This window comes from Maylandia zebra, linkage group LG15 (genome assembly GCF_041146795.1).
Source record: "Maylandia zebra isolate NMK-2024a linkage group LG15, Mzebra_GT3a, whole genome shotgun sequence".
In the NCBI taxonomy this organism is placed as follows: Eukaryota; Metazoa; Chordata; class Actinopteri; order Cichliformes; family Cichlidae; genus Maylandia; species Maylandia zebra.
In genome coordinates, this window is record NC_135181.1 from 23,853,687 (window position 1) to 23,881,386 (window position 27,700).

A 27,700-nucleotide genomic window follows, 5' to 3' on the forward strand; every position below is an offset into this window, starting at 1 on the left:
GATTATTTGGGCTTTTTTTGTTTGTTTGTTTTTTTGTTTTTATTTTGAAAAATTGTAGTGTGGGTTTAATAATTGACCATAATTATGGTGGGTGAGAGGCGGGGTACACTCTGGACAGGTCACAGGCCTAACACACAGAGGGACTGACCGCCATTCAAACCAACTTAGAATCACCAAGTGATCTAACCCAACTAACTGCGTGCCTTTGGACTGTGGAAGGAAGCCCGAGTACCTGGAGAGAACACATGAAGTTCATGTGGGGGGGATTTTGTCAAATTTTGAGATTCGACTGTGTCCATGCCAAATCTGACCAAATTAATGAAGACTAACACAAATCTTTATTTTATTCATTTATTTTTAACTTGTTTCAGTTAAATAATGTTCTGTGGAACAAATATTAATGAAGGTTGTAGATCTTCAGTGTAGATCTTTTATAAACTGCTCGCAGTGAGGTTTGTGGATTTCTTGAGGAACGGATCAGTTTTGGATCAATACACATTACTGCTGCTACTTTTTTGTTTTTGTTTTCAATTTTCAATTACTATTTTAATAATTCTAAATAACCACTGCACTGAATCGAAGGCAGGTCTTTTCTGAACAAGTTCCCCCTAAAATTGGGCAACGTGTACATACATATTTTGGTTGGATGTAGCATGAATTTGAATTTGGGGTGGACTGTTTAAGCTACACACAAAGTCTGATGTATCTATTGTGAATTGTTCCAATCTCAAGGATTTAAAAAGCACAAGTGTTTCTAAAATTTCGGATGCCGGTGGCAGATTCAAGGTGATAAACGTTTCAAACGTCTTCGCTCAAAACAGGTTTAATGAAATCATGCAATCCCTTCCAAATGTACTAGTCAGACTCTCCAGCGAGGGACACCATGAATCAGAGGAAAAGCTGATAGCGATCTGCAGGATGTTTGGAAATGATCATTTAATTACCAGTCCTGAACCCGATCGCCGCTCATCTGGAGGGCCGCTGCTTGTTTTGGCAGCAGCGACCCCACCGCCACCACATGTAACCGAATCTTTTAATTTCTACCGGAGGAGCGATGGGCTCGTTGTGAATGGCTGCTGCACAACAGTGAGCTCAGCTAACTGCTTCAAGATGTGCAGGATGGCAGCCGGCTGACCAATGGAACGAAGTGCTGCACAGTTTAATCCAGTCATTCAGTGTCTGGTGTCCATAATCTGACAAATCTGACAAGAACAGTCCACGAATGTTTTAATGTTTTGAAATTTTTATTTATAGGTCATAAAACTACAAAATGTGTTTTCCTTAAATATTTGTTAAAACACATCAGAACATGATCTTTTAAACCAACAGACATTTCGTAATGTCCAAACTCTCACTCCCCAAGTTAAAGTGCCAAAAACTGCAGTTCCTCTAATGTCCACTTGAGGCTTTCTCCAAAAGGCCCCATAGACTTCCATATTAAAAAGTTCAACTTTACAGCAGAAACAAACATGTTTACAGCTACAAAAGAACAGTTTTGGCCTTTTTGGATAGTTTCCTCCTTTATAATGACTCTACAGGAGTGAATCTAATTAATGACTCACCCATTTTGGATTTCACACAGGCTTAAAGGAAGTGATGAAGCAGCTGTCTGCTCGTTTTTAGCTCTGTAAATCTCTTTGTTTGCTTTGTGGTGCAGTCAGTTCAAGAAGTTTGGGACAGTGTAGTTGTTTACACTCACTACTGACCCGGCAGCCAAAATTTCAAAGTCGTCTCTTTCAGGCGAACTTGAGCTCGGTGAATCCGGCCACAGGCAGCGGTGCCGGGCTCTTCTTCTTCTCAAGCTTCAGCCCCTGTGGTTTCTGGGGCTTGGCAAGGCGACTGGGGTGCAGCAGGCTGAAGAAATGGAAGCGCTCGCCCATCTTGGCGGGGTTGGTCAGCATGTTGTAGCTGCTGATAAGCTGCTTCCTGGTGGACGGGTCGCTGCAGTTCCTCAGCAGAATCTGTGGAGAACAACTGGGGGTTAAAGCCTCGGGGCATACTGTGTGTCTGATATCCTGGTTTTCTAACTGTGGGCCACAGCGTGTCACTCAGAAACACTAAAATGTTTTTGGATCATCTTACAATCATACGATGTTTTACTTTTCTTTGTGCTCATTTTTTTAGTTCTGTCACAAAGTAAGTTTCACTGAACTAACAGCTTCACCTGCCCAGAAATGGCGACAATATGTCTGCTGAAAGTTTTTCCCTGCACAGCATTTTTCTGCAGAGGTTGTAATATTTTTAAACTCGTGAATGAACTTTTGCATAAACCTGGTGGGAATGCACCCTAGGTCTGTGTATTCAAATTTTAACCTGAAACTAAGAAAAAGGAGCAGTGAGTCACACTCTTTGATGTTGGATTTCCACCAAATGAGGAAATGACACTAAAAGAAATCATGCTGATTGTTTTTATTGGCATCTGTCAGTGATGAAGACTCACCTGCATCCTGGTGTCAATACCCATGTTCTTCAGGAACGTATTCTGAGTGACGGGGCCCAGACAGGCCACGCCTCCTCCCGCCATCCTCCGCAGATAGTTGAAATCCACGTCTGCGGTGAGGTCGGCAGAGCCAGGGGAGGCGAGGACGTCATGAAGCTGGTGACCTTTAAAACCCTGACCAACAGCAAAGGAGCAAAATGATGAGCAAACCTATGATGGGTTCAACGCAAAACCTTATTTACAGTGGCAGTAGCAAATTTGAGCTAAGTAGCGGCTTCTTACACAGTTTTTCCTTCAAACTACATGAGGGGATGTTTAAGAAGTACAGCATGAATAAAAGGTTTAAAACTAAACCTATTTCTAACCATCTAAAACGATTCTAACCCAGTAAAAAAAAAAAAAAAAAGCTGTGAAATCTTGGCAACCTCAGAAGAAGAATTGAGGAAGAGGAGCGACGGGCCGGTTGACCCTGGTTTCCCCCTGCCTGACGCACAGGAGCCTTTCTGCTTCCTACAGCTGCTTCCTTCCACTAGAGCTGAACAAAACATGCTCACATGAAGGTCTAAACCTCAAACTGGTCCTCACGAAGACAAAAGAATTACAAAGCACGACAGCTGGAGGACACACGGAGTGCACTGTATGTGATCAATAAAAACGACAAATTAAAGACTCAACATACATCCAACTCTGAATTGTTCCTATCAAAATGTGTGCATGAGGTCCTAAAATACTGATGGAAGTATTAGAGACTGCATTAAAGTCAACCTGTTTTTACCACTGTTGTGTAAAATAAGCAGGTCCGTTGAGCTGCTCTAAACCTTTATTCCTGAAATGATTGTTTATTAGTTGATTAACTGCATACTCATACTTACTAATTCAGTTTAAACACTAAAGCATTCAGTTTATTAACAAAAATCTTTGGTTGCAGCCTAGCAGCAGCTTCTGAGGCTACAACATTTAAGTGCACAAAAACTGCAGTTCCTCTAATGTCCACTTGAGGCTGTCTTGAAAAACGAGTCAGTTCCCATACACAAAAACGTCCAACATGTTTACAGCCTGCTACAAAAAAACTGTTTTGGCTTCTGGAAAGCTTCACCCTTCAAAAGAACTGTATAGGGGAGATTTTTTCCCAGTTCATTCACATTTATACTCCATTAATGCTTAAAGTTAGGGGCGTGGTCACTCTGGCAGACTGCTTCCTCTCTCGAGGTTACCTGTGTTGAAAGATGAAATTCTTGGATGATATTAGTATGTTAATTAGCACTAATTAGCAGGTATCTGTATCAGCTGTACAGTTTATGATAAAGCGTGCTAACATAGCTAGAAATGGTGGTAACCTCCATCTTTTGTGTACAGTCTATGGCCAGTCCCTCTTGTTGTTAGGCGTAGTTGGATAAAAACTACCAAACATGAAAGAAAAATAAGTCTTACCATTCTGTTGTATTCGCAGGTATCAGTAATTTTATAACTAGCGTGAATGACATCCCAAAAATCCCTCCTTGAGGCCCAGGTGGGGTCACAGTGGGCAGACCCACCCTGCTCACTGTGGGACTCAGTAGCTGCACATGTAGGGCACATCTGCACTGTGTGCTGCCCACAGTGGGACCCGCAGTGTACCAACCCACCCACCCACCGTACGCCCAGACCCTAGGTGAGGGCTGCCCTACGTGCCCCACACACGCCCCACTGTACGATGCCTACATGTGCCCCACAGTTCCATTTCACGCTGGCACAATCCATCGCAGTAACTGAGGATTTTTTACAATATGCAGACTTGGACGTTTTTATCTGGCTGACTTTGAACATATGTGACACAGGAAGCTTTAGCAGACGGGCTTGATGCGTGTGTCGTACTCTGAACGTGTCCGTCTTGGTTCCATTGTGGCCATAGTCGATGATCAGCGCCGCACCGCCGTCCTCTATGATGCGCCGGGCCAGCTGCTGCACAATGACCCCGCCCTCTGCAGACACTTCCACATGATCCCGCTTTTCATCTGCCTGACACACACACACACACACACACACACACACACACACACACACACACACACACACACACACACACACTAACTTAATAGTACATTGCTTCACTCTATCATCTCTGCTGGAGACAAAAACATGGCTGGACTGTAAACACACACAGGTCAGGTTTCCACCTTTTAAAGGTGGACTGGACATCTTTTGGAATTATTTATTAATCAAAAAGCTGAAATTTCCTCAAGTTCGAGCTTCTCAAATGTGATGTTTTCTTTTCTGCTTTATTTAGCGTTCATTTTTCTTTGACTGGAACAAATGACACTTACAGACGTCTTGTTGAACTCTGAACATTTTCCCTTTTTCAAACAGTCCATAAACAAATGCAGTGTGATAAACTTGATCGGAACAAGTGAGGAGAGTTCAATTCAGCAGTTCGTCTCCTGTTTAAAAAAAAGCTGAACTTAATTTCTCATTTTGTCTTCCTACATTTTCCATGATACCTCATAAACAACCCTCAGGTACAGTTATCCATCATTTAAGGCAAGAAAAGGATCATTTAAAAGGTGAATCTTCACTACAGACGCAGAAATAACACTGGCTGAAACAGAGTTTCAAAAATCGGTGAGATTACGATGGCCACGCCCTTCTTTTATAGTCAGTTAATCAGCCAGAAATAGTAAACAGACATTTTTTTCTTCCTTTCTGTTGCCTTGCAGATCCCTCAAACCATCTTAAGGGGACTGTATCTGCGACAGATGAGCTTCATCAGTTTGTATTCATAATCATAGCTATGACACCATGAAGGCTGAACCAAGCCCCTTGCCACCCACAGGGATGTGCACCTATTGTGAAGGCAAACCAAGACATCGTTCCCAGGTTGCAATCAAACCAGCCAGCATTCAAGCATGGGTGACGCCCCATAATGAGGAAATAAAGACTGACGAACCCGCTACACCTCCTGACCCGGACAAACAAAATGTCTGGTTACTGTAAACTCATCGAAACAACGTTAGTGTTCGTTGGATGGTCAGTCAGGTCCTGGCACAAAGATTAGTGATCTTCATATGTCACATTTTATGCAACCTCCACGTGGAGCATCACGACTACCAGGACCTTTCGCACCATTTACACCACGGGTGGGGGAACTCCAGGCCTCGAGTGCCGGTGTCCTGCAGGTTTTAGATGTGTCCCAGCTGATTCAAATGGCTAAACGACCTCCTCAACATGTCTTGAAGTTCTCCAGAGGCCTGGTAATGAACTAATCATTTGATTCAGGTGTGTTGACCCAGGGTGAGATCTAAAATCTGCAGGACACTGGTCCTTGAGGCCTGGAGTTCCCCACACCTGATTAACACAGTGAAGAAAAGAGCCTTACAACTAAAGGTCCTCGACATCTTCCTACCCGGGATAGCTGCATCCATCAAAAGTACCAATGGAACCTTCAGGAGGGTAGTTCTAGTCCTGTAGAACATTTCCAGCAGTAATACTCCCTTAAGAGTCACGATTACTCCTGCAGTTTACCTGCACTTTCTGAAATTTCTTCACTTCGACATTCAGACCACTGGCCAGAAATCTCATCACCTCAACAGCCAGCACATGACTTCAAACTGTTCCAAAACTACATCTACTTAAGTGTTTATATTTTCCACAGTGCAAAGGAGAAACAATTCCCCTTTAATCCAAACATCCAGACTTTTATATCCTTGGAGGTTTATCTGAACTTACAAAGCATTTTTTTTCACCCACTTTAAAAACTGATGTCCTTCAGTCTTTTAAACGTTGTGGAAATTGACTCTTCAGACAGACTCTCTGAGGTTTGTTTTACAGCCCTCATCTGGTTTTTTATTGCCCACATTTATGCCATCTACACATCCACAGCCTGCTTGATTTGGCCTCTCCAGCTCAGCTCAGACACTTTGAACATCCTGCCAAAGGTCTGACATCATCATCATTATTACTGTCATCGTCTTCCTCGGCAGAAGCGGGTCTTAATAAAAGGCGGGATTCATTTCTCTTTGAGGTCATCTGAACTTTTAAAATTCAAACAATGAGCCACTTTATCTGGTTTCAAGAACCAGAGAGGCCTTAATAAACTGTGATGTGGTAACCATAAAGGAGTGTAGATTTTATTTGGAAACTGTAAAAAGCAGATGTTAATAAATGTGTGCTTTGCTTTCCTGGACACAGAAGCTCTACATTTACTGACCTGCACGAGCGACGTCGAGGCCAGGGTCGGAGCCGGCGCCACGACAAACCTCAGCGTGTCCGGCTTCTCTGGGTCGATGTCCACCAACACCTCCCTCCAGCCTTTCTCCGTCCTCTGCCCCAAACAGAGAAACGGACATGTTTAGATGGGCCTCTGTGGACAAAACAGCTGAAAGGCGTTCTTATTATGAGGGCGCTGCAGGCGTCAACAGCAAACATCAGAGGAACAGCCACTCAGAAACCTTTGCACAAGACATGAAATCTGTTTTTCATATGGTTTTATTTAAACTTAAAGCAGAGCATAATGACTTCGCTACAGGTTTTTCTTGTTAACACAAAGATTCACCAATTTTCACTTTGCTAAAACTCAGATACGGAAAAATTAATCAAAGAACAGTTGCTGCTAAATTACACAAATAACCTATCACATAAACAGCCTATCTTTCACCAAATACAGCCGTTAAACACAGTTTTATGGCCGTCTTGTGTTTTGATTTGGTGCCATCTGGTGGTAGGAACAATCATGACAGTGTAGTCAAATGCAATGCAAGACCACAGTATACAGAGGACTTTAAGGACTAATATGACAGTAAAGAAAAAGCTTTATTGCTACATAAATATTTCACACACTGTGTTTTTAAATCTCACCTGGAATTTGTGAATTGGCAGGGCGTCAAAGAACTCATGAGCGACAAAGATACTAAATCCTGGAAGAAGAGGAAAAACTCAATGAAGATAAGATAACCTTTATTAGTCCCACACGTGGGAAATTTGTTAAATAAAAACAGAGAAAGACAACCAAGACTAGCACAAAACGGTAGCCCATAATTACATAATCTAACTGCTAAAACTTTAGTTACAAAAAATTACGAGAAAGTAAAGAGGAGATAAGAAGGAAGCGCAGAATGAGTGGAGCTGCTGTAACAGGCTGCCACGCACGGGGGGCGCCGGAAGTGAAAAAACATATTTTAATAGAGATTAAAAGCGAACACATAAAGAACTCAAATGGAAACAGTAACAGTATCAGCCTGAAGCCTGATGTCCTCAGATCAATTCAGCACTGAAAATACTCACTGTCAAAACCATAAACTGTATATAAAAACAGGGAACACTTCCTCAAACCTGCATTTTTTTTATTGTCCACCAGAGGGCGACTCCTCTGGTAGCAGAATGGCTTCTTATTGTAAAGATATTTCTGAGGTAATGACCCAACTTTTCATTTGAAGCACAAGCAGAGGCTTTCCTAATGACCTTATGGACTCGGTGTTAGTAAAGTCTTACTGAATAAAACACGAGGTTTAATGTGTGATTAACAGTCTAATTTAGTGTTGATGTTAAAGTAGGGTATGTTTGATGAGTGTGCAGTGTACCTCATTTGTCAAATCTGGCTTCAAAACATAAAATGTCTATGGCCAAAACACTCATAAAACAAAACAATGACTTTGGTAACCAGTTTCAGGTATTTGTCATTTTTACACAAACTCCTAAACTATAGATGGACTAACTGTGCTTATGTGCTTACTTTAACCAGGAAACACCCTGCTAACATCTTCAGGTTCTCTAATTTTGTGGCATGGAGTTGTTCCATATAAACCAGTACGACCACAGCCTGCTTTCTGCTCCGGTGTACCTGTCGGGACATCGTCTAACCGGCGGTACCACGACACCGGTAGCCCTGCTTCAGTTTCTCCGCGACGGTAAACCAGATCATCTTCTGCGTCTGCCTCCTGGCTGCGGTTTCCCGTCAGATTCTGAGCCTGAAGCAGACTCAGAGCCGGACTCACCTCGACCAGGTGCAGCGACACAGAGGCCCCGCCCAGCACCGACTGCAACTGACTGAACACCTGAAGAGAGAAAAAATTGCAACTTGATGACACAGATGTTTCCACTTTGGGGTGAAATCTTTAGTCTTTCATAGAAAAGCGTTAAGCCTGGCTGACGTACTCTGATGACGTCACTCGCCAGCGATCCTTTTCCAGGTCCGAGCTCAACCAGCTGCAGCTGTTTGGGTTGACCAGCTCCCATCCACTCACTGATGATCCACACTCCGATCAGCTGGAGGAGACCAAACATGTTTGAACCAGCAGGAGAAGCACAAAGTTTTCTTATCTTACTGAATCTAAACGTGCTGCTTTCAAGGAAAGTCAAGTCATTTCCACCATATGTAGCAGTACAGTACACAGTGAAGACCATGGTGCTACACATAACAGTAGAGACAGGACCGCATAAAGTGCAAGTGTGTGAAAATGGCAAACAAACAGTGCAACAGCACAATACAGACACAACACGGTGCAGAGAGCTTCATACCTGGATCACCAGGTCTGTGACATTAAACAGCTGAACTTTATGCAAAAGGAACTTTTTTTTTACTGCACATGAACACTGATTTCAAGCAGCATGAAAAAACACAAAAGCCCTCACTGTAAGGTGTCTTACTCATCTGTCTTCTTGTCCTGATCACATCATACTTATCGTAATCCAGGGTTTAAACAAGGAAAACTCACAAAAAAACTTCTTTAAAACCACACTGCCTGTGATTTATCTTTTCGGTAGGAGCCAAATTTTTTTTAAAATAAAGTATGTATGTATTTTATTATACATTCATAGTCATCATATGCATTCATACTGAAAGTCTGTATTCACAAACTGTATTCACTTAGCCTCTGTGCTAAGAAAATGCATTGACCGACCATAGGTGTTTGAAGCCACAATCTCAGTTCCAAACTCTTTGAGCCTCTGAGGCATCACTTTTTCTGTGTGACTCCTGGATTGCTGGAAGATCTCGTTTTTTAAGTACGTTTTTAGTTTTGTTCATTCCTCAAAAAGCAAGAGGACAAGCAGAAGCCCACAAACTGTGACCAGCTCTGACACGATCGGAGCACCAATGAAGCAGGAATTTATCGTCATCTATCAGCATTTGACCTAGAAGCTGATCCCACGTGCCGTGAGAACAGGGCTGCGTCATTTTATACCATACTTGCAAATACCGCTATAATTTTTTTTTTTACATGATATAAAAGCATCATATCATGATATCTATGACACAGGACCATCCTGTTATTCTCCCCAGCACGCACAACAACTGAAAACCAATTAATAATAATTTTTAATGGGCCTATTTTAATTTTTAATTGAAAATATTTTGGAACATATTTACTAGGGGTGCAACGATACACAAAATTCACGGTTCGGTTCGGTTCGATACTTTGGTGTCACGGTTCGATATTTTTTCGATACAAAAAAATGTTCATGCATTTTTAATTTGTCATTTATTAAAATTATAAATATATATTTTAACTCAAAAGTACAGTTTTTAAATTTAACCCTAACCCTTGTGCGTGTTTTTTATTTTGACAGCGAATGCGCACCTGCGGACCACTTATGTGCAGCCCTGGTTATTTAGCTCGTCATATTGCAGCCACAGAAATTCTTTTGTCCATGAAACCATAAAGCTGCACTTTCTTTTTGCCTTATAGTCTGATTTGTCATAACTTCTCCGTTTTGCGGTAAGCTTTTCTTTGGCTGTCACTTCTTCACCCTGACCTGTCTTATTTGGCTCAGCAGAACTGAAATGCTTTTACACGCTCACTCACATAAGCTCAGCGATTCTCTGCGCGATCAACCTCTCACATGTTTAAGCTTGCTGCGTCATGTTTGCATAGTAAGCTAACGATTAATAAGACGATGTCAGAGGAATTGGTGCACAAATTATCATCACTCACAGATCAGTGCTGTCGCTCTCTATACACAGTTCGCATGATTGCAAAGTGAAAGCAAAAAAACAAGCGCAAATTCAAACGCGACTTCAATATGTCACATATTGACAGTGGCTCACCGATGCCAATGACATAATTACCCAGCTACATTTCTGAAAGAATGCAAAAGCATTGACATATATTTTTCCTACAATAGCCCGACGGGCAGGGAAGAGATAGATTTTGGTAGCCCGACTGAAAAAAAATCGCTAGCTCCGGGACGTCGGGCTAGCGATATTGCAAGCCCTGTATCTGATTGAGGAATCACTCATCTTTGGAAAAGAGAGTTTATTACAGAGAAATGTCTCTTTCCAAAATAAAAGCTATACTATCCGCTTCTTCTGGGCTATATTCTCAGCAGCATAAGGAGAATCATGTGCTAACAGCTGTCTAAATGACTCGGCTAAAGTTAGTAGCATGCTTGCTTTTTTTTGTCTGCTTCCACTTGTCTTTGCACTAGGATGATGTCGGCGTAAATGTGCAGTCATATTCGTTGTGTTCCCACTAGTGCTTTCAGGTTAATCTCGTTGAAATGACCTTAACGCCACAACACGGCAAATCTCCGTTAACGAGCTACCGCCGATCGCTCCGTGCATGGGGCTAGACGGCCAACACCTTAACGAGCTAACTGCGCTAACACACTAGTTCACACCAATGTAATTGAGCATTGCATGGCACATCCAACATACTGTTTTACTTTAGTCCATGACTCGCTTACCTTCAGGGTCATACGTCACATGAAAACCAAAATAATTCCAAACGCCAGATCTGAATGAGGTTCAATTTGCCTGTTGCAAGTAGAGCTTAACTTCTGTCTCGCTAGCTTGCCCTGCGCTCTTCCTTCTGACTATGCTGTCTGTGTTGAGCGCTCAGTGGATCTGCGCTCGACAGTGCAGCCTAGGCGGAGTAGTCGAACACAGATTCACTGAGCGCTCAACACAGACAGCATCGTCAGAAGGAAAATTTATAAAATAAATTACAAATGTTGTATTGTTCGATACATATGCGTACCGAACCGAAAGCACTGTATCGAACGGTTCAATATCGATACGAATATCGCTGCACCCCTAATATTTACTATTGATGAAGTATGTGTCAACCGCTAACAGTAAAATGACCGACGAAGGCCGATCAAAGACACGTTTACCTGATGTGAACAGTGTATATCAGAGGCCGGCTGAGTGGAAACATCATGTGGAATGAAACTGAAAGTTTGAGGGGTTTTTCCAGCCTCACCTCTCCAAAGATCTGGCTGATTTCTGGTGAAGTGATGAAATCTCCTTCAGGTCCCAGCATGTTGTTCCTCACATAATAACCCTGAGAAGGGGGAAAACAAACAAGGAAAAGATACTCACTAAAAACAGGAAAACCAGCAGCTGCTTTTACATGCTAACACTATCATTGGATTGGTGGTTACCACAAAGCCCCAGAGAGTTCAGACCACAGGAGTCACTGTGAGGTCTGGGTGTTCATAATTTGAGTTTAAGTTTGTTACAGACAGAGGATGACCTGAGAGACTGAACTAAGGCCCAGAAAGACAGAAATAAGGGTTATTTAAATTTGTTATAGTAAAGTCAGAGGATTCAAAAGTGAACAAAAGCTTTGCTTTTGAATTCTGATCCATGACCTGCAAGTGGTACTCTGGCACACACTTAAGGTGGAGTTAATCATTCTGTACCGTCACAGGGTTGGTGAGCACCTCCCTCATGTACTCTGCCACAGGGATCGGCCCCGTGGCTTTTATTTTAGAGGTCAGGTGGCGCAGCATGGAGGGTGGTTTGTTGTTTCCATCAGGTGCAGAGCTGCAGAAGAGTTTGGAAGGGGCTGCTTGCCATCGCACTGTCACACAGAAACATTCAATTCATACATTTAAAATCTCATACCGTCCCCATGTTTATCTACACTAATAAACTATTAATTGAATTTGAATTTATTATCTGGATTGACCTCTCACCTGCTGCTGCCGGCCTGACAGGGTGGATAAAACCTCTGCTGAGCAGCTGCTGTGCTTTAACACAGAGAAGAGCCCTCATTCTGCTTCACAGGAAAGAACAGAACCACCTCATTACTGGATATTACTTTAACCACATGGAGGGACTCTCTGCTCTTTGACAGCACAGCGGCTAGCCGGTTAGCTTCAACTACGAGGTTTCTGTTGTTTTTAAGGATACAAAAACAACAGAAACCTGCCGTCGGAGGCGACGTTTCATCTCCTGGTACACAAGATAAAAACGTCTGAATGCGTTTATGGATATCCGTGTGTAAGTTACCGCAGGTCAAACGCTGCACCGTCCCCGTGCAAAAGCGTTAAAGCAACACATGCTAACGCTAAGCTCGTCGCAGTAATAGAGATACCATCCGGTTAAGTGTCAAAATAAAACTTAAAGAAAATGAATCTCAACGAGTGATTAAAGATATACAGTAAATATAAATTATTGTACGAAAACCCAAAGCAGCAATAAAACAATAAAGAAATGATACAGTAATAGTATAAATCGGCCTACATCTTTCTAATGTATCTGAATTATGTTTCATGCCTATAAACTTGATACATTCTGCACGACATGAAAACCACAGCGATACATCTTTCTTCTTTCTTAATCTTCAGTCTCTGTGAATTTGTCTCTGTTTATTCCAGAGCACATTAAGCCAACACCTGCCCTTCAGTGTCCCGTTAGATTTTTTTAAGTCCATTGTGGAAAGTAGCTTTCAATAAATGGATTCTTTCCCATTAATAGTCATTGACATTTTATTTTGAAAGAGCTTTCTCCATTTCCTTTGATATCGTGTTTTAAAACAGCATCTTGACGCTTCAGACGGACAACAAACGCTGTGATTGGAGGACAGACGGTTACGTAGGGGACTCGTTTTTAATATTTGATTTAATATTTTTTTAGCGTGCTCATCAACATAATTTACCTTAGTTATTTGTGTAAAACATATCATTTAGATTTATTTGTTTTTATGTAACGAATCAATCTAAAAAAAAAAAAGTAAAGCGTGCGTGTTGCCATATTGGCCGGAAATGCCGCCAAAAATCTTTGGCCAAGTATCGACATCACACCTCAGTCATATATGACTACAAAAATATAAAAATAAAAACCGACGCTGTCTGTTTTATATCTTATATCTGAGGTTCATTTCAAATAAAGGTCCGTAAACGAACTTAGAAGGGATGCTTCTCTGGGAGACCAGAACTTGCCTGAAAATTGTCACATTTTAAAGGTTTCTTCCGTAATAATGCAACTAATTGATGTTACCAGTGTAAAAACTACATTACGTCAATTACAGCCTCCCAATAGTCAATTCGGGCTTCTTATTGTTCACAAATGTGAAAAATATTGGCTAACACATAATGACCTTGTACATTTGTATAATTACATTTTAAGATTTTTATAAATTAGTCTTTATTCTAAATTCTGCTACCAGGGAGCTGGTTCTCATTTGATGTTTAGTGACAATAAATGGATTCTGAGTTGAATTCTGATAGCACCCCACTATGAGATCTGGTAACCGTGCACCGGAAACGTTTCGTTCAACATCCGGGTCAGTTTTCCTCACGCTGCAAACAGCATGGCAGCGAAAAACAAGCAACGTAAAAAGTCCAAAAAAGTGACATTTGAGGCCGAAGAAAACGAGCCGGAGGCGAAAAACAGCGGCGGAGAGGAGGATGAAGGTGAAGAGAAGAATACGAAAGAGGAGGAGAGAGAGGAAGAGGAGCTCAGTCTGGAGGAGGTTTTACGGCTCGGAGGAACTAAGGTGAATTTACCTGGTGAAACAGGGCCAACACTCACAGAGTCAGGGAGCGTTTTAACTTGTGCAGGTCGGTTTGTTTTTATAGTTTTCTGAACTGACACGAAAGTTTATGTGACGTAAAAGCACAGTCCCCGGACAGTTTATTAGGTACACTTTGCTGTTACTGGGTTGGATCCACTTTTGCTTTCAGAGCTGCCGTATTTCTTCATAGATTCAACAAGACGCTCGAAACATTCCTAGGAGATTTTGGTCCTTAATGACGTGATCGTATCAGACAGCTGCTGCTCATCCATGATGCGGATCTCCTGTTGGTGCTCTCCTGTATTGAGCTCCGATCCTTTTGGAGGCCATTTGAGTACAGTGAACTCAGTGTCATGTTCAAGTAACCAGGAAGGCTGTGGTGTTTTAACAATGCTCAGTTGGTACTAAGGGACACAAAGTGTGCCAAGTAAATATCCCCACACCATTAGACCGCTGGCTGAACAGTTGTTATACACTCAGGATGGATCCATGCTTCCATGGTATTATTTACATAAATAAATAAAAACGTATCAAATAAAGTAAACATTTAAATACAATTTATACACAAATGTTAATCAGAATTCTTTGTCACATATTTTTAATCTTTTCTTTGTGGTTCTTCTCTACGTCTTTAGGCCGACTATATCCTCCTCGCCGGCCTCGAAGACTCCAACGAGCTCGTTGATGGCGGCATGAAAGGAGCGATAGATGACCTGGAGGAGGGCGAGCTGGAGTCATTCATCACCAAGCTGGGCATCCGGGCATACGCGACGCAGCAAACCATTCCGGACAAGCCTGAGGGTGAAGCCGCCACGGCTGCCACAGCTGCTGGCGAGAAGAAAGCTAAAAAGGTCAAAGTGGAGAAAGCAGAGGAGACGGCACCTGACACTCAGCCCAACGTCGTCGATCAGAAGCAGAAGAAGACAAAAGAGGCGCGGGTATCGGCGGCAAAAAAGGCGAAGCAGAGCCAGACCGTGTTTGAGTTCCAGCCACGGCAGGTGCTGCTGATCAAACCTGGTGGTAAGTGGTTCGAGCTGGATTACACAGAAGAGGGCTCGTCGGCGCCACAGGATGCTGCCCTGGTCTCGCAGTACAAGACGCTCGCTCAGCAGCTGTTCGAGGCTGAGGTGACCCTCTACAAGACCAAGAAGAGCTTGCAGAAAGGCGCCAACTCGGCCTGGATGAAGACAGTTGTCTCCTCTGGCGTGCTGGCGGACAGAATGGCAGCCATGACGGTTCTGATTCAGGACGCTCCGGTGCACATGCTGGAGCACGTGGAGAACCTAGTCACCATGGTGAAGAAGAAGGGCAGTCGGCGGATGGGTCTGATGGCAATGGACACGCTGCGAGAGCTGCTGCTGTCCAACCTGCTGCCCGGGGACAGGAAGCTCCGCACCTTTGCCCAGCACCCGTTCGACCAGCTTGAGGAGAAGGCCAGCGGCAACCGCGACGCCCGCGACCGCCGCCTCATCCTCTGGTACTTTGAGCACCAGCTGAAGCACCACGTGGCTGAGTTTGTGGTGGCGCTGGACTCGGTGGCTCACGACACAGTGCCTGCCACCAAGGCAAAGGCGTTAGCCACTGCCCATGAGCTGCTGTGCAGCCGTCCAGAACAAGAGAAGGCGCTGCTCACCCAAGTGGTAAACAAGCTTGGAGACCCCGAGTACAAGACGGCGGCAAAGGCATCGTACCTGCTGGAGACACTGCTGCACAAACACCCCAACATGAAAGGGGTGGTGTGCTGCGAGGTGGAGCGGCTCCTGTTCCGACCCAACATCAGCCCGAAGGCGCAGTACTACGCCGTGTGCTTCCTCAGCCAGGTGATCCTGAGCCACGACGAGGACGGGCTCGCCGCCAAGCTCATCACCATCTACTTCTCCTTCTTCCGTGCCTGCGTCAAAAAGAAGGACATTGAGTCGAAGATGCTGAGTGCGCTGTTGGCGGGCGTGAACAGGGCGTATCCCTACACCAGCACCGGGGACGACAAAGTGAGAGAGCAGATGGACACACTCTTCAAAGTGGTTCATCTGGTGAAGTTCAACACAGCCGTGCAGGCGCTCATGCTGCTGTTCCAGGTGATGGACTCCCAGCAGAGCATCTCGGACCGGTACTATGTGGCTCTGTACAGGTAAGGAAAACCTTGCCTGGCAGCTTGTTTGTGGGCTCTAAACAGACAACATTCAGGTGTTTACTTTCTCCACCTGTGTTGCAGGAAGCTGCTGGACCCCGGGCTGTCGTCGTCCTCCCGCCCGAACATGTTCCTGAACCTGCTGTACAAATCCATGAAGGCTGACGTGGCGCTGAGGCGGGTCAAAGCCTTTGTCAAACGGCTGCTGCAGATCAGCGCCGAGCAGAGCGCCAGCTTCGCCTGTGGGGCGCTCTTCTTGGTGTCGGAGGTCATGAGGGCCAAACCGGGCCTGAAGATACTGCTGCAGGAGGCGGAGGGGGTAAGAAATCTCAGAGGGTGTAAAACTGATGCTTTAGATTTTCCTTTTGGACAAAAATGCTCTCAAAGATGAACTGCTTTAAACTTTTGAATTATGGCTTCATTCAGAATGAGGAAGAGGAGGCGTTCAAAGACCTCGCTGCAGATGATGATGATGAAGAGGAGCGATTTGTGGATGCTGACAAACTAGAGGAACAAACAAACACAGAGGCAGAGGAGGTCAAACCTGCAGCATCATGGGTACATCACCAGAACCTGGAAGGTCTGTGAAACGCAAAGATTAGTGCTGACGTTCTCTGTTTGAAAACTGTTGTTGAAGGATGGGTTTAATCTAACATAACCGCCAGTGCCCCTGGTACTTTCCACCATTTCCACCCACTGTCTTCCTGGGAGGCTATTGTTTAATAGCTAGTTGTTTTGTTTTAGCTTCATGAAACTAATTGCAGATTTTTTTTATTTGCCTGAATCAGGAAAAACTTTTAGATCATGTTGTAATCTCTATTCCAGCTAATTTTGTGTGTTTGTTGCACCTGGCTGATTAAAATAAAGCAGGACAGTAAATAAGAAGACGAGCTTCATCATGTTTGTTTCTCCGTCCTGTTTTCTTTCAGGAATGAAGAGTGTTCAGAGCTACGACCCGCTGCACAGAAACCCGTTATTCTGCGGTGCAGATCGCTCGACTTTATGGGAGCTGCAGAAGGTAAAAAAATCTGTCCTAATAAACACAAAGTTCGTAACCAGAGCTTGTGTTCACAAGCTGCTGTGTATAACCTAATGTCTGATGTTCTCTGCAGCTCGCTCTGCACTTCCATCCGTCAGTGTCGCTGTTTGCAAAAACCATTCTGCAGGTAAAAGCCCCGCCCCTTTCCACATGCTCAGGAGCTCTGTAGTCGTCATGATTGTTGCTGTTAATGTTTGATATGATTTTATTTCCACAGGGAGACTTCATCCAGTACTCTGGGGACCCTCTGCAGGACTTCACCCTCATCCGCTTCCTCGATCGATTTGTCTTCAGAAACCCCAAACAGCTCAAAGCAGAACGTAAGACAAACAAGCACCGAATTCTATTGGATGCATTTTGTAAAATGGATCAAAAATGATGCAACATAAACACAGATGGATACAAAATGATCACATGTAGATGGGAAAATGACGAAAACTGGTGTCAAATGTTCACATTTGTGAAATAGTTCAATAAATAGTTCAAATAATTCAAAAAAGAAAGGATGATTAAAACAAACGGACTTAAAAGAGGAACAAAAACAATGAAGAGGGGATGAAATAAAATACAAAAAACGCACAAAGCTGCAAAACAGCAGCAACCTGCAGAGAAACAAGAGACAGTGGACGGTAAAGACAATCTAAATAAGTCTTTACAAGCTAAAAACGACAGAAAAATAAAAAAATTCAAACTCAGAAAGATGGAAAACGATAAAAAACATCCTGAAGAGTTGTTATTATTAGTCTGTGGTTTCATTGCTGTCTCGGCTCAAAACAGATTTAATCACGCTGACTTCACACATTGTGACAGTTTATTGACGGCTTTAATGAACTAATATTAATAATTTTAAGTGTAAACTTTCGTTTTTTTAATATTTTTTATTCTTTAGAAAACACCGACGCCGCTGTGATGAAGCCCAAACACAGATTACCTGTCAGCTTGCTACCAGGTAACTTTAAACAAATTTCACACTTTCTATGTTTGTTTTTTTTCCTTCACCTGCTCTGATGTCAGATGAAGTGTGGATCCTTTAAATTATTTGTGTGTGTCAGTGAACAGCGCAGAGTTTCTGTCCAAAGAAGAAAGTCAGGTTCCTGTTGATGAGATCTTCTTCCATCGGTGCGTCCCAGCAAAGTCACCTGACATATTTCCACTGTTTTTTGATTGTATTCTGTTTAATGAGTTTTGTTTCTTTGTTTCATTCGTCAGCTTCTTCAAGAAACGACAGCAGGAGAAGCAGCAACGCCGGCCACGAGGTGACGATGACGACGAGAGCCTGGAGGATGTGGACGATGATGAGTTTGAGAAACTTCTTGGTAAATAAACCATCGTCTCTAATTTAATGCTCAGTATCTCCTCATGAAAACATCACAGATCCTTGGTTAATGGCTTCAGTCGAGACACTTGTACAGTTAAATTTATAAACACGGATTACATAAAACACTGACATTTCGACGTAAACAGAACTGCATTTAAAATCTTTTATATTTCAAATAAAAGGTAAAAATTTAAATCGCAGGCTGATCCAGTCTGAGTGTAGTTTGGCTCACTGTGAGTTTGGCCCACACGTGCCTGATAACACCTGGGCGTGAACCTGATGATGGGAGGATCTTCCTGATGAGGAATCGGTGAACTCCTGGCCAGTCTGAGGTGCTGTTTGCTGCTGCCCTTCAACAGTTAAACATTTGGCACGTGTGCTCAGTGTCAACCTGCTCTCATCCGTGAAGAGACCAGGCCGTTAGTGGTCGACCTGCCGGTTCTGGTGTTCGCGGGGGAATGCTCGGCTCTGGGCTGTGACAGGGTTCCCGCTAAAGGACAAGCAGCCCACCGGAGGCTGGCTGTGCTCCTCCTGTTCTTCCTCCTTTGCTTGTAGTATAACTTAAAGTTCTCTGGCTAAGTAACTGTTTGTTTGTTTTTTGGCAGACACCTTTGAAGGTGATTCGTACTTTACCGACCTCGGCAGTGATAATCTGGACTTTGCAGGGTGAGTTTTCAGGTTTACTCTTGGGTTTTATTTCCATTCATTTATTGATTTACTTTGTCATTCTTAAATTTATTTTCCTTCTGTTTACAGTATTATTGTTTTATTTATTTCTGTATTACTGTTGCTACACATGGGAAAGCAAATACAGGAAATACTAGGAAGAGCATTATGTTGGTATTTATTTAGTCTTAAAAACAGAATAATCTGATTGGCTGTGAGACTCGAACACGATTTTGGTTTTGTTTTAAAAAAAACAAATAAAGACTTTAAAGACTTTTACACACTGACTGAACCATCCTCTTCCTCACAACGTTTTTTGTTTTTCTGTCAGTAATGTAAAGAGTAAAAAAGATAAGAAATCAGGAGACGACTCTGAGTCGGACGTGGACAACTCGGACATGGACGACCTGGACGATGAGGAGGTGTCTCTGGGCAGCATGGACGAGGAAGACTTCGGAGACGAACTGGAGGAAGAAGGAGGGATGTTCATGGACCCTGATGGAGACGAAGAGGGTGATGATGATGATGATGATGAAGGTAAAAAAAATATGACAAAGTACGAAAACTTATTTTAATCCAGCTTTGTTTCGAGTGCCAGTTCAATATTCTCTGTTTTTAAATTAATACACCAATACCTTTATTTTTTTCTGCCTGTATAAATGTCTTTTTTGTCATTATTTGACTTGAGATTATATTGATGTTCATATATTCAAGTCCACGCTGTTATGAGTTAAAGGACAGAATCGACCTGAGCTCTTACAGACACCTGATCCTTCTCCTCTTCTTTCAGTTCCTGAGCTGGAGGATGAAGATGCTGCATTTGGAGGTCAGTACCTTTAGAAATCCTAACCACTGTTTTTTACATACTGAAGAGGGAACACAGTGCATCATGGGATATCTGAGCCAATAATCTGTAAGCCTATTTTAGACGAGCACCCCATAATTCAAAGAAAACTACTAAACATTTACATTTAAGGTTCTGGAACCAGTGAAGTTTAATCATTATAAAAATACAGATTAATAAATTCAGTCAACTCATCTGTTAAAGCAGCACCTAATTAAAATATAATATCTTACAGTTAACTTAAAAACATTTAATAAATGAATGCAAAATTTGGGGTTCTATGCTAAATTATGAAAGATGGCTGGAATTTATCCTTCTGCTAATGTGGAATTATTCTGCTTATTTTCAGCTCCTTATTTTCATTCTTGGACTCTTGTAGAGCAGCTTTGCATGATTCACATTTCAGAATAATCCTTCCCTATCTTATACTGAGTCCATGCTCTGTCTGAAATGAGCAGTTATAGCTCCTCCTCATTGGCTGCCCCTCACAGAAGACTTGTCAGTGGGGCGTTTATTCCTGTGATGGCCATATTCAGAATATTTGCTCTTTGTGACATCATAAAGATCCAGGAGGAGGAAAATCAGTGTGAAACTGAGTGTTTAGAGCAGTCTGAGGCTGAAAGGATTAGCTGTGCACGTACTAAGCTCCTTATTTGAACTTGGGCCGTGTTGAATATGAACGTCCATCACTGGAACAGAAGATATGAGAGAAAATAATTCTTTTCAAATGTAATATTGAAACTGGGAAAAACCTTTTCCACTGTATAGATTCAGAAGACGATGAGATGGAAGCTCCAGACATCACCCCACAGACCAAGAAGGGAAAGAGAAAATCCTCCGAGGAACTCGACTTCTCCGGATCTTTAGGTTAATGCTGGATCTGTAGCTCAAAGAATTATTAACATAATTTAATGTGTCAGTTTGTTTTGGCTGTGTATAGAAAACTCAGTCAGCGACTCCGGAGGTTATTTTATTGATCACTGTTCAATGTTTCAGGTTCCAAACAGAAGAAGAAGAAGGAAAAGAAAGATGCAGCCATGTTTGCTTCTGCTGAAGAGGTCAGTTTGACTTCAGAGAATTCATGGAAACAAGCACAACAGGATTATGGAATCATAAATATTTCAAAGGTCTTATAACATCATTATTGTTCTTTTTTTAATTTAATTTTATTTATTTTTGTCAGTTTGGCTGCCTGCTGGACGAGAATGCCGGCTCCAAGTTTGACAACATCGGGCTGAACGCCATGGCCAATAGAGACAAAGCAGGTGAGATCACAGAGCTTCACCTTGAACAGCTCATACTACTGCAGGAGCAAGCCCAGTGGCCACCTGAAGGCTGAGGATAGGATTTTGTGCTGCGATGCCTTTTAAAAATATGACCTCTAGGTCATCGTTATGGTTTCTATTATAATTACAGCACCTGAAATGTTCTGTATAACTAAAATGTTCATTAGTAAGTTAGTTTTATTCCTTATATTGACCCAACAGCCATCTCTGTTATTACAGTGATGTCATTTAATGGACCTTGAAACTAAGAATGATTACATTCAGACTGACATGTGAGAGCTGAAGGATGCTGAGGCTGTTTCAGGTTATAACAGGGTTAAAAACAAACAGACGAGATGAAGGCCGGTGTCTCACGTTTCATAACTTCTCCACACAGTGAAAGTGCTGTCAGTCCCACTCAGCTGCGCTGCACAGATAAACCAAATGTGTTTTCTTTTCTAACACTTCCTGTGTGCAGGTCTGAAGCAGCTGAAGTGGGAAGCTCAGCGCGACGACTGGATCCACGGCCGTGACGCCAAGACGCTGCGCAAGAAGAAGACCACGTTCAACAAGAAGAAGATGGGGTTCGGCCAAGCCAGGACGGGAAGCGGGACGTTTGGGAGCAAGAAGAAGAGGAAGTAGATGACGAGGATGCTGAAGATGTTGGCCTAAAGCTGAGGGACACCTTCGGTGACCACGCCTTCCTCGTCTGTCTCCCGGACGCTGTAGATTCCCGGACACTCAGCGGTCTCATCGTAAACCGGGAGGACGCGGACATAAAACGGTGTTTACAGATTCAATCTGGGGGCTGGTGAAGAGGAGCCACATTTAGCTTGTTTTATTTTTTTGTAAAATCAAAGACTTTGTGCTGAACATTTTGCTGCAAATCTCATCTGGATCATTCCATCTCAGTCCATCATGTTTAAAATAAACTTTGGTTTTAAAATGCATAAATGAATACTTCATGGGATGAAAGCAGGGCTGTTTCATGATGTTTTTGAGGGAACATTTGTGTTTTAAGGTAAATATCTGGTCCTGTGCCTCTATGAAAATGGACGAATGAAGGATGCTTGAAGTTGCTGAAATATTTAGATGTCTACAGCCTGTAGAAACTTTTGCTTCTCACACAATGTTGTTTACACAGAATTGTCTTAAAACAGTCTAAAAGTGAATCGTTACACTCGTTAAAGCTTAAATGTTGGGGGAAAAGTTCACTGTGATATTTCCAGGTATGACGCAATATACAAAGTCCAAGTAAATTTATTAAATCCAAAATTTGTTACGCTCTTCTCTCACATATAACTCATAATTATGTAGAGAAGGGAAATATTGCTTTGTTTTTAGTTCCAGCCTCATGGCCCAAATTTCTCTGGCCAATGAGAGGGTGTGTGCCGCTGTGCCGTTTTCTTGGTTTGTTTTTCACCTTCGGACTGTTTTCAAGAATATCCCGTGTCTTGTATGTGAGAAGCTCTAAATAAAATCTACTGTGGTTTCTACAAGTCTCCAAATCCGCTGTCGGAGATCACACATTTAAATATTTTAGGGACTTCAAACGCCCGTTTTACGTTAACTGGAGCTGCACTGCTGACGCTCCACATTCATATTTACTCTAACACATTTGAAGCTCTGGGAGTTTTCTAGATATTGGAATTTTAAAGTGCTCCCTCAAAAAAAGGATTTCAGAGTGATGTGTAAAAACATCCCGACCTTCATCCTCAGCTGTGAGAGGCTGAAGTCTATGAGTGCGATAATTCAAGCACAACCTCAAGAACTTCAAATTGAGACTGCTGGTGTGTCTACCAGGAGGCTGGTTATTTTTGAGAAATCTCATGATTCGTTCCTTTTAAGAAGTCAGAATTTTCTTTCAGGCAAATCTGAGCTGACATGGGATGAGCCTGTTTGACACATAAGCAGCAGATTTCCTTGTGTCTTAACAAATCAATTCACATACAACCTGTGTTTGTGTGAGACAAACATTTAAGTGTTTCATGATCCTGTTCAGTGTGTTTACAGGTTTAATGATTGTTTCTGTTTGAACATACTGATCATAATGTGCCATTTGTAGAACGGTCTGCACCATTTCAAGGTTTTGTTGTTTTACATTTACAAATTTAAATTGGTTCAGGTTTTTTGTTGGTGAGGTATTAACCATTAAAACTTATTAAGTATCAACTGGGATAGGCTCCGGCTCCTGCCCGCAACCTGAATTGAATAAGCAAAAGAAGATGGATGAATGGATAAAATGATCAAATATAGCAGTTAACATTAAACCATTTTAAATGTAATTTAATATCAAGCAATACTATTTTTCTGATTTTCTGTCGCTGTTTCACAAATTCCTAACTTTTAATAGACCAAATGATTAATCTAGAAAGTATTTTGCAACTGAACTGATGGGAGATTATTAGGTACACTTGCTCAATAAATGTGGTCATTTTAAATTAGTTTACAAATTGCTGTAAATTAGTTTACAGCAAGGTGGCACGGTGGTTAGCACTGTTGCCGCACAGCAAGAAGGTCCTGAGTTCAATTCCAACATCAGGCAGGGGTCTTTCTGTGTGGAGTTTGCATGTTCTCCCCGTGTTTGCGTGGGTTCCCTCCGGGTACTCCGGCTTCCTCCCACCGTCCAAAGACATGCACTTAGTGGGGATAGGTTAATTGGATAACCCAAATTGTCACTAGGTGTGAATGTGCGAATGAAAGTGAGTGCGAATGGTTGTCTGTCCCTGTATGTTGGCCCTGCGACAGACTGGCGACCTGTCCAGGGTGTACCCCGCCTCTCGCCCTATGAGAGCCGCGACCCTGAAAAGGATAAGCGGAAGCGAATGGATGGATGGATAGTTTACAGCAGTAATGATATAATTAATGTTATCAACAGACAAAAAGAAAAACTAACTGATTTTGTACAACAGCTATAACACCTCTTGTGGCTGTTGTTAGTTTACAGCTATTATATCAAACTAAAGTAATAGGAAGTGCAAGAATGTAATGCTAAAGGTCAGCAAAGAAAAAGCGGGAGTAACAGGGACATCAAGAAAGTTCATGAATACACACACACACCTCTACATATATATGTATATCCATTGATCAATAGCATAGTGGTAACACCACTCGCCTTTGGAAGTTCAGGTGAGTGGTTTGACTCCCGACCAGGGTGTCTACAAATGCTCTCGCAAGAGGGAACCAGGATGTCAGGTCAGGGGGAAGGGGGTGGCTATAGCTCAGGTGGTAGAGCAGGTCATCTACTGGAAGGTTGGTGGTTCGATCCCAGGCTGCATGCCAAATATCCTTAGGCAAGATACTAACCCCATGTTGCTCTCCGATGCATCCATCAGAGTGTGAATGTGTATGAATGTTAGACAGTAAGCACTTAACAGTTAGAAAAAGTGGTTGTGTGATTGGGTGAATGAATTAGTTGTATAAAGCGCTTTGACTGCTCATATAGAGTAGAAAAGCGCTACATAAGAACCAGTCCATTTACCATATCATCACCCCCACTTGAGATTGTACTTGGGTACCAAGTGTGAGACAAAAAACCCCAAAAAGAGGTTTTTGGGTTTGGCTGCTTCATACAGCAGCAAATATATACAAAGTATGTGTGTTTAAAAATAACAACAAAGGCAGGATATCCTTGACTGGGCTGGATACCAGCCACATTTAATAACTTCTCCACAGAGAAAAGACAATTCCTGTATAAATGAATGAGGTCTGATGAGTCTTTACAGGAAGTGATGTCTTTTTTCCTAATGTGCAGTGCTGAAGCAGCCGGGAGGCTCCAGACTCAGATGCCAAGGCGCTGCACGTGATAATGACGATGACGTCGATGGACACCTTCAATCCTGTTTGGCTGACCAGGCCTCCTGGTCTCTCTCTCGGATGCCGTAGATCCCCGCCCACTCGTTGGACTTGTAGTAAACTGGGAGGAAGCGGACGTCACAAAATTAATTTTGTTGTGTTGGAAATTTGTGGGTTGAGAGACTGGCAGCAGAGCTGTGCAGCTGATTAACTTACAGAAATTATGATATGATGTTCACATAAAGCAGAAGGAAGGTTTATAAACATGTTGTTTATTTTATGGCTCAAAAAATCAGGTTGTTCTGCAGTAAATGTGTACCTAATATACTTTTACACATTACTTGATTTAATGTATATTGTCTTTATTTGGTGCTATGTTGGTATCTTCAGATGAACTTCAAAAAAACTTTGTTGTTCTGCTGAAATTGCACTAATCATTTTTATTTTCATATGAATTGATTTATTTCACCAACTTGGGTTTTAATTGATTTAAATATGACCTCATTTTCATCTGTTGTATGTACATTTCAACGTTATCTGTGCTCTGACATTTTTATTTTCATACGTTGTGCAGGTGTGTTTCTGATTTTCTAATTTAGTAATGATTTTAAATCTGGACCACACTATATAAACAGTAATTATTATTATGAAAGAAGCCAGTGTCCATGTTAGAGTTGAAAAACACCTTCTGCTAAGCCCCAGTTTGAACCTGGAGATTCTTCTTACCTTCTAGGATGGATGGGAACCTCCTGTTCATAGTGTTCCTGAAATCTGCAGGTGGTGCAGGATATAAAACATGAAATTTAGGATGATATAAAGCCAGACCTATTTCAGATCCATTTAACATCATAATTTCATACCTCGACTGGTGTCCATTGTGTGAAACAGACCGTAAGCCCCGAGGACGCCCAGCAGCTCCAGAGCAATCACGCCCTTCATGAGCTTCTTAGCCAGCGGCTCCAGAGGTTTCGGAGACATCTGAGGGGAGACCAACAAATACAAACAACTTTATTTACAAAGACAGGGATAGACAGCGTGTTCTCTTCTTTCATTTTGCCTCCATTATGAAGGTCACATTAATTCATTACACTGCATCTAACTTTCCTGATAGAATATTTTTATTTCACTGCTACACAGAGGTACTCAGCTCTGCACCTCTAGTACAGATAACAGACAGCAGACCTCGCTCTTCAGTGAAAGTTAAAATAATGTCTGCACATATTTTAGATTAGAATGAGAATACCTTATTTTGTTGTGATTATATGTAATTTTGTACATTTAAAACCTATAACAAAAACAACAGATCGTCAATATTTTATATTAAATTCAGACAGAAGAAAAAGGCTGTAACTTTATTTTGAAAATAGTTTGCTACTCTTCCAAAATAAAAATCCGAGTTGGATTTTCAACCTTAACGCGTTTGTTTAATGACAGCATGACACAACAAGCCGGGCACTCAGGAAACATCAATATGTTAGCAAACGGTCGCTTATTTCTTCGTTTTGAACTGAAGGCGTTTTATTTAACGCCTTTGTTACGTCTGAACTTACCTTATATTAGATTTGTGGTACTTGAGATAAATGAATAACTGCTTTAAATCTAAATCAGAGCACTATAAATTATATCAGTAGAGTAAACTGCTTGCAAAAACAAATCTTCTGCCCTTGTAACAACCACAGCAAACTACTAACACGCTGCTTCCGGGGTACGGAAGCTCGGTAGGGACATATCGACTTTTTTTGGCGTCCTTACCTCATTAAAACCATTAAAACCGCTGTTTACCGTAAATAGAAAGGCAGCGACTTTTAGTGATAACACGGCTAAAAGAGGCTCCTTTACATTTGATAATTCTCTTTTTTATTCAATAAAATAGTAATTTGATAAATGAATTAAGACTAATTATTAAATTATTTTCTATTAATTTTTTTTCATCAAATCAATATAATCACTAGTAAAGAACAATCACGTAACAACTCCTTGCTATAATAATTTATAATAATTTTTCTTGACTATTTTATTGTATTTATTTATTTATTTATTTATTGACAAACTAGATATCACAATACATAAATGAAATTTAACCAAACGCAAAGCAAAACAGAAAATTAAAAATAAAAATGAATGCACAGTTTGAATAAAAACTATTTAGCTGAATTCCCTGTGAAAAGATGAAAAATCTGAAATTTTAAATTTTACATACTCAATAAAAAAATAAAAAAAAGACCTTACAAGAAAAGCTGAATGTTGGCCTCACCCATCTTACCGGTTGTCCGGTCACCTAAGGGGTTAATTGCATGAATAAATAAATAACTGATTAAAAGGACTAAGTACGAGTGCCTTGTTTTTAGAAATACAAAAACTGTCTTAGATAATGTCACCGTTTCTCACTCTCTCTCCCCCCTGTGATAATAAAACAACAACAACAACATAGAATCAACTCTTGAATCGTCTGCTCTAAAAGCGTCTTTTATTACTGTTTTTGCTATATATA

General features: G+C 41.8%; 3 protein-coding genes across 5 annotated transcripts; 1 reads left to right on the forward strand and 2 right to left on the reverse strand.

The window, feature by feature from the left end:
• Nucleotides 1–1,221: 1,221 nt before the first annotated feature.
• On the reverse strand, nt 1,222–12,733 carry ndufaf7 (NADH:ubiquinone oxidoreductase complex assembly factor 7). 2 transcript variants are annotated; one of them, XM_012923907.3, is made up of 11 exons: nt 12,648–12,733; nt 12,332–12,411; nt 12,056–12,216; nt 11,614–11,694; nt 8,567–8,677; nt 8,253–8,466; nt 7,271–7,329; nt 6,624–6,737; nt 4,295–4,438; nt 2,441–2,614; nt 1,222–1,961 (listed from the first exon to the last, which is right to left on the reverse strand). In XM_012923907.3, the coding sequence occupies exons 2-11, from the start codon at nt 12,408–12,410 to the stop codon at nt 1,737–1,739; spliced, it is 1,362 nt and encodes a 453-aa protein (XP_012779361.1). In that variant the 5' UTR covers nt 12,411; nt 12,648–12,733; the 3' UTR covers nt 1,222–1,736. The 2 variants fall into 2 exon arrangements, with proteins under 2 accessions (XP_012779361.1, XP_076730279.1); XM_076874164.1 differs by lacking the exons at nt 12,056–12,216; nt 12,332–12,411; nt 12,648–12,733 and adding an exon at nt 11,795–11,991.
• Nucleotides 12,734–13,868: 1,135 nt separating this feature from the next.
• On the forward strand, nt 13,869–23,710 carry cebpz (CCAAT enhancer binding protein zeta). 2 transcript variants are annotated; one of them, XM_024805198.2, is made up of 17 exons: nt 13,869–14,136; nt 14,790–16,282; nt 16,367–16,601; nt 16,709–16,862; nt 17,212–17,300; nt 17,395–17,448; nt 17,539–17,641; nt 18,211–18,270; nt 18,374–18,440; nt 18,531–18,637; nt 19,245–19,305; nt 19,637–19,842; nt 20,096–20,131; nt 20,918–21,016; nt 21,146–21,207; nt 21,333–21,414; nt 21,893–23,710. In XM_024805198.2, exons 1-17 carry the CDS (start codon nt 13,951–13,953, stop codon nt 22,054–22,056), a joined length of 3,258 nt encoding a protein of 1,085 aa, XP_024660966.2. In that variant the 5' UTR covers nt 13,869–13,950; the 3' UTR covers nt 22,057–23,710. The 2 variants fall into 2 exon arrangements, with proteins under 2 accessions (XP_024660966.2, XP_076730280.1); XM_076874165.1 differs by having other exon boundaries at nt 13,870–14,136; nt 19,637–19,834; nt 20,094–20,131.
• Nucleotides 23,711–25,040: 1,330 nt separating this feature from the next.
• On the reverse strand, nt 25,041–26,917 carry LOC105941312 (protein CEBPZOS). The gene is made up of 4 exons (XM_012923901.2): nt 26,760–26,917; nt 26,070–26,187; nt 25,936–25,980; nt 25,041–25,330 (listed from the first exon to the last, which is right to left on the reverse strand). Exons 2-4 carry the CDS (start codon nt 26,185–26,187, stop codon nt 25,248–25,250), a joined length of 246 nt encoding a protein of 81 aa, XP_012779355.1. The 5' UTR covers nt 26,760–26,917; the 3' UTR covers nt 25,041–25,247.
• Nucleotides 26,918–27,700: the final 783 nt, after the last annotated feature.